Source organism: Morus notabilis, unplaced genomic scaffold (assembly GCF_000414095.1).
Source record: "Morus notabilis unplaced genomic scaffold, ASM41409v2 Scaffold365, whole genome shotgun sequence".
Taxonomy (NCBI): domain Eukaryota; kingdom Viridiplantae; phylum Streptophyta; class Magnoliopsida; order Rosales; family Moraceae; genus Morus; species Morus notabilis.
In genome coordinates, this window is record NW_010362906.1 from 391495 (window position 1) to 409247 (window position 17753).

Below are 17753 nucleotides of genomic sequence, written 5' to 3' on the forward strand. Positions count from 1 at the left end.
TTGAAAATAAAGAACAAAAAGAAAAAAAAAGAACAGAAATAGTAGAAAATAGACAAATATGAAAAACTTAAGAAAGTATATAGGCCAATTTTTAGTTATAGAAATTAATAGGTCATAACTTGTCAAGTTATAGTTCATAATCAGATAAATTATGGATAAACTTGTCAAGTTATGGTTCATAGCCAGATAAGTTATGGACAAAAACCGTGAATTATGGATAATAACTTGTCAAGTTATGATTTATAACCAGACAAGTTATAGACAAAAACAATAATTTGGTCTATTTATTATCTTATGTAAACTATTGGCCTATTAATTTTAATTTATTTTAAGTTTTGGTATATTTCTCTCTTTCTCTCAATTTGAATGGGCCCACTAAGTCATAAGTGGCTCGGGTATGGACATTATATACGGCTGTTTATATAAGCATACACAGGTATACATTACATGTCAAATCCCCAATTAGACGCTAATCTTTTTTTTTATTTAAAAAAATTCTTTATAAAAGTAGTTACACTAATTAATACTTATACATGTTTTACTTTCTTGATGTATTATTGTTCTCAAAATCACACATCGCACGTGATGATCAGCTAGCCTCCTAATACTACGTGCATGAAAAAAATAAATCAATTCTTGGATTTATTAATCTAGATGTAGAAAATCTATACCTTCTAGATTATAAAGCACTTGTAAAAAGAATGCGCTTTTAATTAGTATCGTGGATAATCTAGTACTATTTAATCTACAACAGGAGAAGATCTATCTCAATGAAATGAACGATAATTTACTAACTTGATATGTAACACTTTTATAAACCTGGAGATTGTAGAATATAGCTCAAGTACTCCATCAACAGTAAAAAAAAAAAAAAAAAAGAAACGAAAAATATAAACCAAACTTAAAAAGAAGATCATTTATTAAAGAAATACAAAAAAAATTACAAACAAAAAAAAAAAAACTCCCGCCAAACACCACCCCGGCTGCCACCGCCGTCGCCGCCGCCTCACCTCCGCTTGTTCTTGCTTCCGAGCAAGAGCGAGAAGTAAAACAGAATCCGGAACAAGAAGCCCCATGCCACCGTGACCCACAAGCAACTCCACTTGTCTAGGTCCGTCACCGCTTGCTGCGCCAGTATATCCGTCCCAGTCGTCAGGCACGTCGACCTCGTAATCCTCATTCCCAGAGTTTGGCTCATATTCTCCAACAATTTCAGCTTCATCGACGACGGCACCGACGCGAGCGGCGTGTTGTCGAATATCTGAATCCCCCTGACGAAGCACTTCAATGGATTCTCGAACTCATTCTGGAGAACCGCCTCGTAGGGGTACTTCACGAGGGAGAGATAGTGGAACCAAATCCAGTAGGACGGGATTCGGTCCCGGGTTATGAAGAACCCGCTGAAGAGGAGAAAATAGGCCAGGATTGCAACGACGATAGTGTATCCGAGCATGACGTGGGGGACGACGCCGGAGAGGAACGTCACGAAGGAGCTTCCGGACCAGAAGGAGGCGAAGATGATGAGGAAGTAGAAGAGGAAGCCGGAGAATCCGCCGTCGAGGCCCACGGCCCAGAAGGTGGCAGCGGAGAATCCGAGCGAGAGGAACACGAGCGGCGGCAGGGCGACGAATGAGTGGGAGAGGACGTAGGAGGATCGGCGGTAGGCGTTGTGGGCGGTTTCGCGCATGAAGATGTAGCGCTCCTGGAGGAACACCGGGAGGGCGTCGGCGCAGGTGTAGAATGTCGTCGACATTGCGAAGGCGAAGAAGCCGAGGCGCTCCTGGACGCCTTTCGGGGAGTCGTCCAGGTTCCAGAACATGGTAGCGAGGATGAAGCCAGTGACCATCACGGCACCTAACCGAATGCCGAATAGTTCCGGCATTCGGCGGGAGTTTGTGACCGATCGTTTTGACAAAACCACCATCTCGATCCAGAACGGGTTCGCGAAGGTCGGGACCATCGAATTAGGGCTTGGATCGACGGAGTTGTTCGCGCCGGAGACTAATTTTCCTCTCGAAATGCTTGCACTGATTGCTTCTTTGAGAGAGAGAGCTTGATTGATGTTAATGTCAGTCGGCCGGTCGGAAGTGCTCTTTACTTTCTTGCTTTGCCATGTCTTGTTGAACTCGACCAGGGCCCGGGTCCCGCCGGGGGAGCCTTCGAGCTCGCGGATGAGGTCGAGGGCGAACTCGGTTCGGTTCTCGTTCTCTGGAATCGGGTGCCCGAATTCAGCGAAGAATTGGGGGAGGTTCACCGGAGAGCCGCTGAAGACGGTCTGGCCACGGGAGAGAAAGATCAAGCGGTCGAGAAGCCCTAAAATCCGGTAACTCGGCTGGTGTACGGACATGATGACAATGCTGCCGCTCTGGGCGATTCTCTGGAGAACCTTCACCACCATGAATGCGCTCGTTGAGTCGAGCCCCGAAGTCGGTTCATCGAGGAAAAGGAGTATCGGGTCGTGGATTATGTCGATCCCGATTGACACGCGCCGCCTCTCTCCGCCGGAGACTCCTCGGTGACCTTCATCACCGATCACCGTCTTCGCGGCATTTCGGAGACCCAATTGGTCTATCAGCGCCTGAACCCTCCCCTTCTTCTTCGAGCTCGACAGCGTCCGGGGAAGCCGGAACTCCGCCGCGAACATGAGCGTCTCCTCCACCGTCAACATAGGAAACAACAGGTCGTCCTGCATGACGTAAGCCGAAATAACCTTCAACAGCCTCGACTCAAGAACCTCGCCGTTCAGCGTCACCTTTCCCTTCAAACTTCCCTTCGCAATCCGGTTCGCTAGGGCGTCGATCAGAGTCGATTTCCCCGAGCCGCTCGCGCCGAGAACGGCGAGGATCTCCCCGTCCCGGGCCTCGCCGGAGATGTTGTTGAGGAGATTCTTGGTCCTAGTGAAGAGGCTTTCCCCCGGGACCGGCTCTGAATCATCAGAGCCTCTCTGGCGAAGAAGCCGATGAGGGAGAACTGAAGATAATGTCGGTTTCCGGCGAATTTTGACGCTGTAAGTGAGGTTGCTGAAGGAGAGTACGAAGGGCAATGACCGTGGCTCCATACTGACGTGGCCGAGCTCAAGGACTTGGTGGACCGGAGTCTCGTTGCCGTCGCCGGTGGCCTCTTTCCGTACGTCGCCTACGTGCTTCAGTAGCTGCCCGAGGGTCGGGGAATCGGCGGCGGCGGCGGTCGAGGGGTGGAGGTGGTTGAGCTCCATGCTGTTGAGGAAAATGGGTGACGTGTCTCTCGCCAGCGATATGCAATTGTCGGCGACAACGCGGGACATTTGATTAGTACAACACTTTTTTTTCCTTCCTTTTCTTGGTTTTCTTGTCGTTTGAATGAAGGCTTATTACCAAGAAAGCTCAAATGGTAACGAAAGTCAGGTTAAGGGCGTGTTTGGTTAATGGAGTAATAAGTTTCCCTACTATTACTAACATGCATTACGCGCCTCTCTTTAAATCTGGTTTTATGTTGGAAGAAAAAGAAGAGAGATGGAGAAAGAGAGAGCAAACTCTCTTCTTGTGTTGTTTTGAACTCACTTGTGTTGGTTGGGTTTTGAAGAGGTTTTTATAAAAAGTGTATATATACTAATTAATACATTTTCTTTTTCATTTTTATTTTCTTCTTTGGGTGAGTACAATTAGTATAATTTTGTGTATTAATTTTTCAGTGTTGAAGAAGGGTGGGAGGTGAGAGAGAGGTTACCTAAGTCGCCTAATGCCCTTGTCCATACGTCAATTTTTTCCACTTGGCGGTTTATGCTTTGTTTGTAGTGGACACGTGGCGTAATGGGTATTTAGCGCCGTTTTCGTTCACATTTTGAGCTTCATGAAGTTAGGTTGGGTGTTGATCTACTATGGCGTAAGCTAAAACTCAGGCAGGCAGACAAATGTTTCCCAAAATTTTGGCTAGTCTCTCTTTTTTCCTTGTGGATCACCGCCATTTTGATTACAAAGGTTTATCACGGTTTGAGTCTTAGCTGGCCTTTTTTGGACAGGTAGTGAACGAGGTTTCTTAATACATTGGTGCATGTATATATAGTTAAGTAAAATTATAACTATGGAGGGGACATTAGTGAGCTAATTACGCTATAAATTTTTACTATTTTGTTTGGGAAATTGAATAGATAAAGTGTAATGCATAGATTATGTTTCGTTTTAGATTGAACAATATGGTTGTAAACAATTAAACTTTTATGGGTACTATTTGGGTTTCTTTTTGGTTCACATTTTCAAAAGTTCCAACATGCGGTCATCTCATGGGGGTTTCCTTGAATCCTAAGAAAACTTCGTACTTTTGCATTAATCAAATATTAATTACACTATCAACCGCAACGATACAGACTTCCAAAAATTTTAAATTATTGGCAGGACCATTTCTAGATTTCCTCTATATATGTCTTGTCTCATAATTTAAACTTGTTCCTCTAAATTGGGCAAGAAAAGCCAGCCTTCTTAAAAATCTGCAAGATTGATTTTCTTTCACTTTTTACTATATATCTACTTATTATAACATCCTATAAACATAACTATATCAACTAATTAATACCAGCAGAGTAGATATCACTTTCATTTCCTCTTTTCCAGGTATCATCCACTAAAGTACATTGTTTTAGAAACAAAGAAAAGGGAGCGTGTAATCTTACATTTAACTTTTAGTGGATTAATAGATAGTTTAAGGTTGATATTAATTACAAAAAAGAACAAAGTAGCACTATATAATATATCTTGAAACAGATCTTTTCCTTTACTTAATCCAGTCTGCTGACCACTCTTGAAAAGGGAAGAAAGAAAAAAGTGATAAGATGAAAAATAAAAAAGTGGAAAGACTAAAATTTTTTTACTAGTTTTGAGAGTTTTATATGGTAGTTAATGCAGATAGGCAACCATGTACAGCCTCACCAAATTGCAAGCTAACCCATACCTACAAAATGGGGGCTCCGAAAAGTCACCAAAGTCAAAATATGATATATTGATCAACATGTGCATAAGCGTGAATGGGGTTCCATCAGCATATGGGCATGACCGGTTTTTTCAATATTTAATTTGGTCAAATTTCTGAAAGTAGTTAATTTTTACTTTTTGACCAAAAAAAATAAAAGTGGTGGATTTTTTTTTTTTGGTGTGAGGATAGAAAGAAAAAAGTGGTGGATATGGCAATGATTCCTGTGTTTCTGCTTTAATTTCTCTTTTTATGTATCTCATGCAGTCATACACTAGTGTTTTCATTTTCTTTCCGACCCTTTTGCATCACAAGATGACTAGAGTTCAGCAATAACAAGACCCACTTTTCAAATCTCCCGTATTTTACGTAGGAAGCAATTAGGCTTTAGAACACATAATAGTTACATTTGAAATTTTTGAGAGAAAATATGTAATAAAAACGTTTGAGTTGTGATTTAATTTCCGAAACGAACAATCCCATAAGTTAAATCATATAGTTTGCTTGTTTGTTTATTTGTTTTGTTTTTTCCTAAATGACGTTCAATCCTTGTTGGAATTAAACACTTACACCCAATTCCCAACAGTTGTTCTCCTGATAACCATTCTCTTTAACAACCTCTCCTAATTAGGCTCTTCTCATAAAAAATTTATGTAATTGTTTGGTATCATATTCAAAAGTCAAAAATACTGTTTTCGTACACTCAAACTAACTAACTATATATACAGATATATATATATATATATATATTTATCTTTACAGCAATTCAATTGCTTCATATTAATTGCATTAAAAAAGACTACCAAAATCATTACCGCAACACATGTGACATGACCACCAAAAGTGCAAAGTTACTTTTATAACAGTGCCTTAAAGAAATGGTGTGCCCTATTCAGCTATATATCAAACATATTAACGTTCAAGCTTTTGACTTGATATTGATAGGCTTCTTATCAAAAACCCGCAAATCCACAAAATTCTTTCTTTCCGGAAAAGACCATGTGTTGAGAAATGAGAATCGTCCAACTTGTTACTTTTAGAAGATATTCATAGGAATGTACCAATAGACTCTAAAAATGTAATAACACTCTCTTTAGGTCTCTCCAGTGAAGAACTTTACATTTATTTATGTTTTCTTTTTCCAATTAATTAGTTCAAATTCAAGTAATGTAGAGTTATTCATCGTTCATTTTACTAATTTGAGTTTTTAATTTTAATTTTATTACAATTAAAAATTCTCATAAAAAGTCCTATCTAACTTTTTCTGTTACAGTGAAAAGCTTTCATATAAAATCACATCTCAATTCAAATCCGCGAACTGAACGAAGACTTAAATTTCCTTTTTCAAGTCTCCTTTTTAATTGGATCAGAAAAAAAAATTCCTTCTATTATTATACATCTATTTCAAATTTCTTTTAAGGATTAATTCGAATAAGTTATCTTTTACAGATTCAAATTCAGAATTTTCTCTTTTCAAACTTTGAATTTCTTACTGTTAAGTCGGCCAGTATAGTTGTTGTGTTTTTTTTTTTTTTTTTCCTTTAAAAAAACAAAAACAAAACTTGACTTCCCTTTTAGTTTCGCGGTGTATTTATTGGGAGATAGATGGGCATTGTTTGTTGGAAAACAAAAGGGCTCAATCTTGGCAAGCTACGGCCTCCGGCTAATGGAGTTCTAAGGTTGTGTGCACGCATCACTTATGGAGCATTGGGACTGGTGGATTGATAAAATACTCTACTGGAAACGTTCTCGGTCACTTCTCGAAGCAAGTTGTTGGTTCTTTTAATTCCCTTAACTCTTATGGCAATAGCTATCGGGGAAGGACTTCTTTTCACCAATAAGAGTGACTATAGGTCTCGTTCAGTTCATTGATTCGAGTTTTCAATTCGAGTTGAGATGCGAGTGAGAATTTTTAACTGTATCAGAAAAAATTAGATGTGACTTTTTATGAGTTTTTAATTGTAATAAAACTGGAATTGAAAACTCAAATCGGTGAAATAAACGAGACCAAAAAAACCATATAATGTGGCAACATCAACACCTAAAGGTTGAGGTATGCCTCTAACTCTTATGACCATGATTAACGACTTATTATTATTATTATCATTTTTTTTTTAATTTGAGCACAACCAATAGAGCATTGGCAATATATATAATTAATATACATTAGAAAGTCTTTTATTCGTTGTCTGATTTGGCTGACACGTCCTTTGCAACGATCGAAACGGGAAGCGTCGACAAAGGAGCTTATTGGGAGAATTTCCCAACCGGAACGGCTAACTATTCCTTATTGAAGCAAAATAGCAAATCTGGATTTTGCACTGAGACCATCATCATCATCGGAGGAGGAGACGAACCTTCGAAAGACTAGATCTGCACGGAGTTTTAAGGCATCTACAAACTGCCGACACTCGGACTTAGTCTCACTCAATCAGAAGCTCGTGTGAGAGAGTGGAGAATGATTGAACGGAGGCTCAGCTAGTTGGCAGTTTGTATCCAAAAATGCGACGTTTTCCTCACAACACCTTATTTTAAAAACTATTTTTCATTAAGTCAATTCAAGTCTAATCTTGATTTTGGGTAGACGGACGTCTCAAACCCTCCCTTGCTAAGCTAACCAAATATGTTATAACAATAAGTATTTATATTTTTTTCTTACTTTTTTGTTTTTGAAAATTTACAGACCCATGTTGTTAACTTGTGCGGCCATGATTTAGAGCATTTTAGTTCATGAAAGATTAGCTGCTCTTAAAAAGGGGAGGGAAAAGATTAATGAATATTCTCCGCGTGGTATCATTAATCATTATTTTATTATTGAGACAAAGAAAGGAGCTTATCGTTTATACAACAAAAAAAGTTTACTATATCCACCTCGCGCTGTGTTGTATGCTTTAAACTATTATCATAAATACAAGAAAGCTACTATCCACTTCTCGCTGTGATATATGCTTTGAAATATGGCATACGGCAAGTTGAAGTACAACCTTATTGTGGTATTCGTCCACCATCAAAAATCAAAAATTGTTTTTATTAGGTAAAAATTGTTTTGTTTACGATATTCGCAAGTTTAAATAAAATAATCTAACTCTTAACCATACTTCCTTTTCAACTTTTATTGCATTGCAAAATGAGGATGTATTCTTTCCATTGGATATTCACAAGTTTTTATTGGATGTATCAAAAATTATTTTTATTAAGTAAAAATTACTTTGTTTGCGATACTCACAAGTACTTTTAATAAAATAATCTAATTCTTAACCACGTTTCTTTTTTCAACTTTTATTGCATTTTAGAATTAGGATGTATTCTTCCTTATCGGTCGTTTCACAACATCAAGGGATTCTTTGAGCATGTAAAAAAATGAAAATTACGTATTGCAAATAACCAAACGATTTTTATTGACATCGTTATTGCAAAGGACTTTTTCACTTTGTAGTGGGATGTGTATTTGTTGGCTTCCATATGGTCGTCTTGGTGGGCTGTGACAAAGATAAAGATTTTGGAAAAGATTGTTTCATCTGTCCAAATAGTTAAAGTGAAGACTAGAGTGTGGGAGGTTTTGGAAGGCTCTTGATTTGTTCAAAAAAGAATGAGATAATTAGAGCACGTGTACTTCAAGTCAGAAAAGTGTCTGATATGCTGCTGAAGGTAATTCACTAATCGACATCTTGAAATTTTATAATGGTGTATATAGTAAGTATGTTAAACAACTAATTTCAAATGAAGCTAAGTGGTGCTTCGTGTTTGTAAAAGTTGTAATTTCATAATGCAACGGTTCAATGTTACATGTAATTGTGTTCATTTGTACAAAAAAAACACTTGAGGTTCAATTTTCAAATTTTTTTAACAATAGCCTCAATAATGGTAGAGAGGTACGCTATTTAGGTCACAGAGAAGCTTGGAGGATCTGTAAAGCATTCTTTTTTTTAGATGAAAGGTAACTAATACTTTTTTTTTTTTTTTGTTGTTGTTGTTGTTGCTTATGTTCCATTTTCATGCTGCACTAGATGCGTACAAGATTTTTATATTATTGGTTTAATGCCTTTCTTTTGGTAAAATTAGGCATATTTTAATTTCATATACTCTTTAATTAGTAAGCACTTTAGTATCTGCATGATGTTTTGTGAGAAGTGTTCTCCTATTGAATATCCGTAGGCGCCACATGTTCGAGTCGATTCAATGTCAGCGGTTGTTGAAACCGAAGGGGTTCAGAAAGATAAGATAGGAGAAAAGTTTAAGAAGATAATAGCTAATGGGATAAACTATTTCGTTAACAAAAAGTTAATCTACAATTTATAGAGGAGCTCTTTCCATATGTTGGCATAATTGCAATTGAGCATGTTGGTTTTAATGGCACTGAGTTAACTGGGATTGAAATTGTGTGGACCTTTGACAATCCTGAATCAGTTGAGCTCAATCATTGCAAGCTCATTGATGAGATTGTGATTGGGGAAGACAAGTTGATCCCTTTTTCTGGTGTTGAAATGGGTTGGACAAGCACAATAATCTTGAGAGGTGCAAGGTATGTCAAGCGAAAATATTTTTTCTCTCCACAACTGTAGATTGGCGAAGGCAGTCTCTTGCATATGTTATGCTCTATTCTGTTGAATTCTTCTAGTTTCAATAGTGGTGTTTTACTTGCAATCTGAAGCTTTTTTCCCCTCCTATTTCTTCATTCATTCAACACCTAAGGTTAAATATATGCAAATCAGGTTCTTATTGTAGACTCAGGAATAACTGTATACCTTTGCTGACATATACATGTTTTCAGTCTAGAAACAAACCAACAAAGAAATTTCTCACCCTCCTTTTGTTATCAAATCTTAACATATATTATAAACATCAACACTTCATGCATCATCTTAAATTATCAACTATGGTACGTAGTTGGTTTACCACCTTAGTGTTTTATCCATTTAAAATATTAAGGGGTAAGTGATAAAGATAAGATATTGAATTAAAAAACTAAAGATCAAATCAATAGTTAGTAAACGCACCTAAAATTTATTTTTCTTACTTGAAATTGAGTTCTTGATTAGTGAAAGCTCCCTTAACTTTTTTTACAAGCTCCAGTAAATAGGCTATTATGACCTTATGATAGTACATAATTGTTAGGCAGCATATTCGAAATTACAAATTTTACTTGTAATTATACACACACTTTTTTGTATAATTAATTACACTCACACTTTATCTATATAATTACCACAACTCAACCACTTACATTAATTGCATTCCACGAGTTTACCAAGAGCATCACCTTAGCATGACATGATCATGCAACAACGTATTTAAAATGCTTTTGTACACATTTTCTCTATGTGCATCACATCCAAGTTGTGTCGCAAAGCCAAATCTTGTAAAATATCAATTCAAACAAATCAAACATTATTCCACCCGTCAATAATTAACTTCAAAAGTAAAAAAGGAGGCTATTAGTTAAGTAGTAATTACCTGCCAATAAGGTAGGTAAAAAAAAGTTATGTTTTCTTCCGTAGTTGTTGCTTCTCCATATCCACATCCCTCACCTCTACTCTCTTGCGTTTATGATGGACTTTCTTAACAACTTCTTTACCTCCTCTCCCGTGCCCTTTCATAACTTCATTCTCAAAAATATCCTTATTAACTTTCCCCCAATCGTTCACAAAGTCCTTTAGTTGTTCATACATTCTTCTACCGGTCATTATTCTTGGTTTACTTCCTTTTTCTACCTTTCCATCGAACCAACACTTTTTCGTTCGGAATGGATGACTTGGTGATAGAAATCTCCTATGACCTATGAATACAAACTTCCTACTAAAGGGCAACCACATTGCTCGAGTATTATCAACACATAAAGGACATGCTAATCTACCTGTTGTATAGCAACCACTAAGATTTCCATAGGCTGGAAAATGATTTATTGTCCACATTAAAATTGCCCTTAAATTGAAAACCTCATTGTCAAGTGAATCAAAAATATTGACTCCATTGTTCCACAACTCTTGCAAATCTTCTATGAGCGGTTGTAGGTAAATGTCAATATCATTGCCAGGTTGTTTAGACCCTGGGATTAACAACGTTAGCATGATGTTTTCCTTTTTCATGCACAAAAATGGTGACAAGTTGTATATCACAAGCATCACTGGCCAACAGCTATAAGTTGAGCTTAAATTACCAAACGGATTAAATCCATCTGTGGACAATCCAAGTCTAAGATTGCGTGGTTCATTTGCAAACGTAGGCTACTTCTCATTCATAGGTTCCTATGATGGAGAGTCGACCGGGTGATGCATCTTTCCATCATCTCTTTTATTATTGGAATGCCACCTTAAATTTCGAGCCATCTTTTCACTCTTGAACATAGCCTTGAACCTAGGAATTATCGGAAGATATCTCAAGACTTTAGCAGAAAGACCAACTTTAGCTTTTTTGGTATGTTTGTTAACCTTCCACCTTGAAGCATGACACTTTGGACATTTATCAAGATCTGCCTTATCCTTTCTAAACAAACAACAATCATTAGGGCAAGCATGAATCTTTTCATACCCTAGATGAAATTCTCTCATAAACTTTCATACTTTATACGTCGACCTTATCAACACATTAGGTTCGGGTAACATGTCATGCAATAACTCTAGCAGTCCGTCAAAACTACAATCAGACCATCCATTCATGGTCTTATGCTTGAATAAGGCAATAATGGCAGACAACTTGTTGTATTTTGAACAACCAGGATATAATAGTTCTAACCAATCATTCATTTTTTCATTTAACTCCTCTAACCTATGTTCTTACGATTGTTCTATATAATCATTCTCATTGGCATAGGCAGCCTTGTATAACTCATATATGTCATTCCTCTCAACGTTTTCCAACTCTTCATTTGTGTTTACTTCTTCCCCATGATGAAACCAAGTAGTGTATGTTGGATCCATACCATTGATTACCAAGTGTTCATAAACAATGTTACCACTTTGATGACTTAAGTTTCGACATTCATTGCAAGGGCACAACAGCTTCTCCGGATAACCAAAATTCTTTTCAACAATTTTTACGAATTTCTGAGCGCTTTGCATATACTCCTCAGTAAGTCTATAAATAAAAAGGTCAACACTAAGATTTCTATAACTACAATGACTAAGACAAACAAAAACTAAATTCCAATCTTGCTCACCTGTTATCACGCACCCAATCTTTATCAAGCATCCTAACATCATCAATCGACTTTATAATTAATATAATGCTAAATAAATTATCACATTTGTAACTAAGAAATAAAATTTAGTCTAACATAATTATAATAACAGAGCAAACAAAAAAAGATAACACACTTAATACATATATCTTTTTCATCACCATGCCAAAGAATACTCTCATTTTTCTATAGAACATTGGTAAACAAATAATGGAACAAGACTTGTGAAATCTAAAAGGATCTATGTTCTATGACTAAACCAAAAAAGACCATAATAATCTAAATCCTTAAGAGGGTCAAAAAGAACATATGTTGGTGTCTTTGAGGATATCACCAAGGTGGGTATTCTTCTACAAATTTGTCAACAACAAAAAATTATCAAAAACAAAGCTGTCAATTGCAAATCAATTAAAAACAAAAATTTTAAGACCTAGAGATTGTGGGTTTCCTTCTACAACTAAGGAATTTCAAAGCACAACAAAAATTTGCCATTTCTCATCAACAAAAATCAGTCTTTTCTCATCAATAAAAATCAGTGTTTTCTCATCAAAATTTCCTAACTGTCAGCCCAAATCTCCTCCAACCACAAAAGTTGTCTCTCTTTAATGAGGTAGGTCAGTCCGGCCGATTTTCACATATTCACTATCAAAGTTCAAATTTTCATATCCAAAACTACCATCCTTCGAATTCAAGAGCTCTACACCTTTGGGAGCAAAAATGCAGAGAGAGAGAGGATTTCTCTTTGGGTAAACCTAGAGAACAAAGAGAGAGAGAGAGAGAGATTCGAACCTCCTTGGGTAAACCTAGCTCTGAGCTTCGCGTAGGAAGAGAGCTTCACGTTGAGATCGTCTTCGATCTTCTTTCCACAACCCAATCTTCACAAAAAAGAAACCAAAAGTTAGGAATTTAGGGGAATCGAGTGACGCGTAGAGAGAGACATGATTTCTTACCGTGAGATTCTTCCCATGAGATTCTTCCCATGAGGATTTCTTCCCGTGAGATGGACTGGAAAATTAAGTCATTTGGGGAAAAGTTGGAAAGTTGAGGGAACCTAACACCGGCCTTCAATTTCAGAATCTAGCAGAGCAAATCCAAAGGAAACTTAGGGAAACTTAGGGAATTTTGGGGAAAGAGATCAGAATGGAGTGTGGTTTGTTCTTTCCCTTGGCGGGCCAAATGAGTCTTCGACAGAGTGGGGGAATGAGTTTTTTTTTTCTTTCCTTGTTCGTATAATGCATATGGGAAGTAGAGCTAAATCAGACCCCAAAAAAAAAGAGGGAGGAGCGAGCGGGAAAATTGGGAAAATTATTTCCAATGCCCGCCTAATGTAATTTTAATGTGTATATTTATATATTTTTAAATATATATAAAACAAACCTGTCAAAATGTCATGAAATTTTAATATATATATATATTATAACTATTTCTAAACGCTATTATATATAGACAAAGTAACATTTTTTAAAAAAACGCTATAACTAACAGCTACGGAAAGCCTACTCTGTTGTAGTGTGAGTCCAAAAGTACAAGTTAAATGATGGTGCCTATAGGAAGTAGTTTATTGTTGGGTCAAATTTCTTCTTCAATCTTAGGTGACGTTCGGTTCATGGGTTCAAAATCATAGTTCATGATTCTAATTTTAAAAATTCAAATTTTTTATGAGAGAAAGACATTGTAACAGAACCAAGAACCATGATTTTAAACCAAGCAGAACCCTTAAAACAAACGTCACCTTAATCTTTAGTTGTAAAGTTGACTAGTTTTGATTAATCGAAATCTAGTTGATAAGGGTAATTCAACTAGTACGAGTCATCAAAAGGACTTGGGAATCCCAGGTGAGGTTTACCCCGTGTGACTCAATCGATTTTAATTGATCCATTAAGATCGATTGGAACATGGCCATCCAAGTTCACCAATTACACGTGCGATTGGAATAATGCTGGATAATCAACCCTAGTGATTTTGGAGACTATTAGTGGACGAAAGGAAAATCAACTCAAGTGATGGCTCATTGGGCGGAAGGGAATGATCTTTATGATCATTTTGGTCAATTGAGGCCACGTTTATTGGAATGAGTACATCGATCGTCCAGGTGGATGGTAGTGAAGGGCATTTGGTATGCAGTAACTTTAAAGGTGTGAGAATGAGAATACGCAAGATTACCATATTTATTACAAAAGTCATAATTTTTTGATCTCCAGAAAAGTTAATCTATTGAGAGTTTTTTTTGAGATAATCTAAATTCCACCCACCTATATGTTATTGAAATGCGTGAGAATCTAAATACATTAAAATTTAGCAAAAAATAGCAGCCACCACCCAACACCTTGGATTGTGGTCCGAATACCGAGCCTTGCCCACGTCAAAGAACAAGCAACTCCAAAAGGCTTAGTTGGACGTTTAGCACAAAGGGTGGAAATGTTTCCTTAATGACTTGTTACCATATCGAATGGAAGATTTTTTGCAGATTTTAGCTATCCACAAATCTTGCGGGTAGCCTTTTTTAAAATCAGACTTTCCATATCAAGATGGATTATATCACCCTTCATACTTATTCAAATCCAAAAAATACGAAGTGTATGAAATCCAAATTATATTGGTCAATCATACCACAAAGGGTAACCAACCATAGGCTACAATAGTATAATAATAATAATAATAATAAATAGCACTAGCTTAGCTAGACCACTCTTATAAAAAGAGGCAATATATCGTTCTCTCTACTACTTTTTATGCTTTTGATTTTTATCGGAGTGTTGCTAGTTCTTTGTATTGTAAGTTTCCTCATTGTTTGGTCTCACACTGACCGAAAATCCCTTTAGGCAACAACTAGTGAACATTATCCTTACTTGTAAATTCAACGATAAATTTTCAACATCTATCATATACTTCAGCACCATGAGACAGTATGTTACTTGCAAGCCTTCGACTGTTTGTGATTGTGAAAATGCAAAACCTAGTTCAATCTAAATGGTTAGTGTGCGAGTTGACTGTAAGCTAGAACGAAAACGTAAACATACTGAAAAGTAAAGAGAGAAGTAGACGTGTGGATTTATTGTGGTTCACTTTTAATATGAAGACTACATTCACTATAAAGACTCAAGGTTTTAGTATACGATGTAAAAGATACAATTACATGTCCCTCATTGCTGCAATCTGTTAGGTTATAGATTACAGAAACAAATGTAGTTGAATGAGACAGCAGGCGAGTTACACGTTCCACTATGCCGAGATGTGAGGTGCAGGTGATGATGATCACCCCGGGGTATGCGCTAGCGCCCTTGACAGGCACTCCAGGACCCACCAACGCTCATGAAAACCTGGGTCGGTCGATCCTTAAGGCTTTCTTGCCTCTCTCTTCTCTAGTCGTATTTGTTACGAAGCTAGCATAGGCCAAAAAGCCGTATGTATTGCCTCTATCTCTATCAATAAGCGCAAAGGGGGCTAGGATCCATAGGCACCACACGCCCTTTACAATAGCACTAAAGAGGCGATGCCGTGAAAAGCAGAGCAAGAGAGAGCTCCCCACCAAACTAGCTAGCCAAGCAAGCAAGAGACCTTTGAGTTTAGGCATTTATAATCCGAATCATCATATAAGTCAGTAATAGAAGCAATCAGTAGAAAAGGAATCGACAAACACTAGAAATTGATCCTATAGGTTCAGCGTGCTCGCCACCCCACTGGCTGTCTGGTGCATTGGCCTTACCATAATAAGGCCACTTTGTATAGAACGATAGAAGTATCATTCCCTTGCCTTGGAATAGAATGAAAGAGGAGCCTAGCCTTATGATGTTTTGGCCAAGATTCTCCCATTTATGTGGGGACCACATACTCCCGAATCTTTTCTGCTTTTTCTCGGGTAGGCAGAAGCACTTTCCGCTGAAATCATATACCTATCAAGGTATATGATTTCAGTTCTCTTGTTAAGGAAAGAAAGACTAAGAAGTAAAGCGGACAACGAGGAGTATATAGCAGACTTGCCTTAAGACAGGAACATAGCATACAAATATTGCTTCAAACTCTATAGCTTCTTCAATAAATGTTGGTTATTCGATCAAGTTTTGAATGACTTTCTAGTCAGATCGTTCTTGCGTTTTGGACCGTAGGAAACCATATCATGGGGGGACGTCTAATCCTTTTGCCGCCACAAGATTGGCTAATCGTACGCAGCAGGCTTAAAGACCCCTGGTTCTGCTTAATCGAGCCATAAGCTAACCTATATCCTTATTCACAGTATCAATTCCTACGCTCCCTACCAGTTAAGCTGGTAACCTCTTCCTTCAAACTTCCTCCAGATTCTCTTTCTGTTGAGGAAACATCTTTGAACCTCTCCCGACTCCACTGATGACTATCTCCTAACGCCTCATCCCTCTCCTTGACGTATTTCCGGTTCCCTACATTAGTCAATATTCGATTCAAGTGTTTGACATACATACGCTACAAACCTTTTCTTTTCAATGAAATTGCAACACCATTCTATCGTCGATCTTCAACATTTATTTACATACAATATATGAGCAGGTGGTAAATATAAGAATAAAACCATAAGTTGTAACAAAGAAGATTAAAACTCTACAAAAAATTAAGTTAAAGATCAGCTTTCTCCCCCTCTTTGGTGAAAGAGAAGAGGAGAGAGAGCAGAAGGGGACTTAGAGAGAGAATTCAAAGAGAAAGAGGGAGTGAATGAGTAGAATATGATCCCTTTATAGAAGATGGTTTGAGCCTCCTAAGTTGCCCTTTCCTCGAGTTAATCAATAGTTGAATGGAGGAAAGGGTAGTTTCCTTATGTGCTTGCTTGTTTCCTTATTTGATTTGAGGAAGGTTGTTTTCAAAGTTTGATCATATTCTAGTCTTTATTGCCTGATTTAGTTGATTTGATTTTCATGGACTTCAATGACGCTTCTTTCCCAATTTATCTACGGTGGTCCCCATGGGTCTTCAGTAGATTCGTCTCTCCAGTCAACATTGTATCTCAAGTCACTCCCTAGCTAGTTGTTTCCTCCAATCGATTTTCAGTCGATTTGGTTGGCCAAGTGATTGGTTATCTATAACCGACCGTAGTTGTTGAGTCGTTGATAACTCTATTAAAAATAGAGTTATTTCACTATTTTTTTGCATTTAAAGTGGCTAATTTTTGAGATTTTTAACTTATTTTATTTTACTTTACTTTATTTTGAATGTTAATGAATTTACTTTTCATTTTATATTTATTTTAATTTATTTTAGTTTATTTACTTTAGTTTTAGTAATTTCTATTTTAGTTTTCCTTCCAAAATAATTAGTGTTCTCATTTGTGTAACAGTAGAGCTTAAGTGAAAAATTTGAAAGGACATGGGGTCAAAAGTACAAAGAAAAAGGAGCCAAATTAAAAAGATAAAGTTTAAATGGGTCAAAAACATCAAAGGAATTAAATTTGGGAACTAGTTCTAGCTTGTTCGATCACCTACATTGTGCCTCGCCTGATTCCCGTGCACCTACACATTTCACATGTCCCACGCCGCCACCTGTCCACCATACTCTCCTTCCACTCAATTCTCGCCATGTTGAAGAGCTACATCACCAGCCCTAAGGCTTTGTCCTGGGCATTGGTTCTTGGAGGGATTAATATCTCATCCTTTGGCAGCCGCCAGAGGGA

The 17753-nt window shown here is 37.4% G+C and overlaps 2 protein-coding genes across 2 annotated transcripts; one reads left to right on the forward strand and one right to left on the reverse strand.

Moving 5' to 3' along the window:
- Window positions 1–1002: 1002 nt before the first annotated feature.
- Window positions 1003–3533, reverse strand: LOC21400262 (ABC transporter G family member 6). The gene has a single exon (XM_010103205.2). It carries the CDS (start codon window positions 3281–3283, stop codon window positions 1007–1009), a length of 2277 nt encoding a protein of 758 aa, XP_010101507.1. The 5' UTR covers window positions 3284–3533; the 3' UTR covers window positions 1003–1006.
- A 4365-nt stretch (window positions 3534–7898) lies between these two features.
- Window positions 7899–9590, forward strand: LOC112092535 (T-complex protein 1 subunit beta-like). The gene is made up of 4 exons (XM_024168980.1): window positions 7899–7934; window positions 8378–8507; window positions 9241–9463; window positions 9560–9590. Exons 1-4 carry the CDS (start codon window positions 7899–7901, stop codon window positions 9588–9590), a joined length of 420 nt encoding a protein of 139 aa, XP_024024748.1.
- The last annotated feature ends 8163 nt before the right edge of the window (window positions 9591–17753 follow it).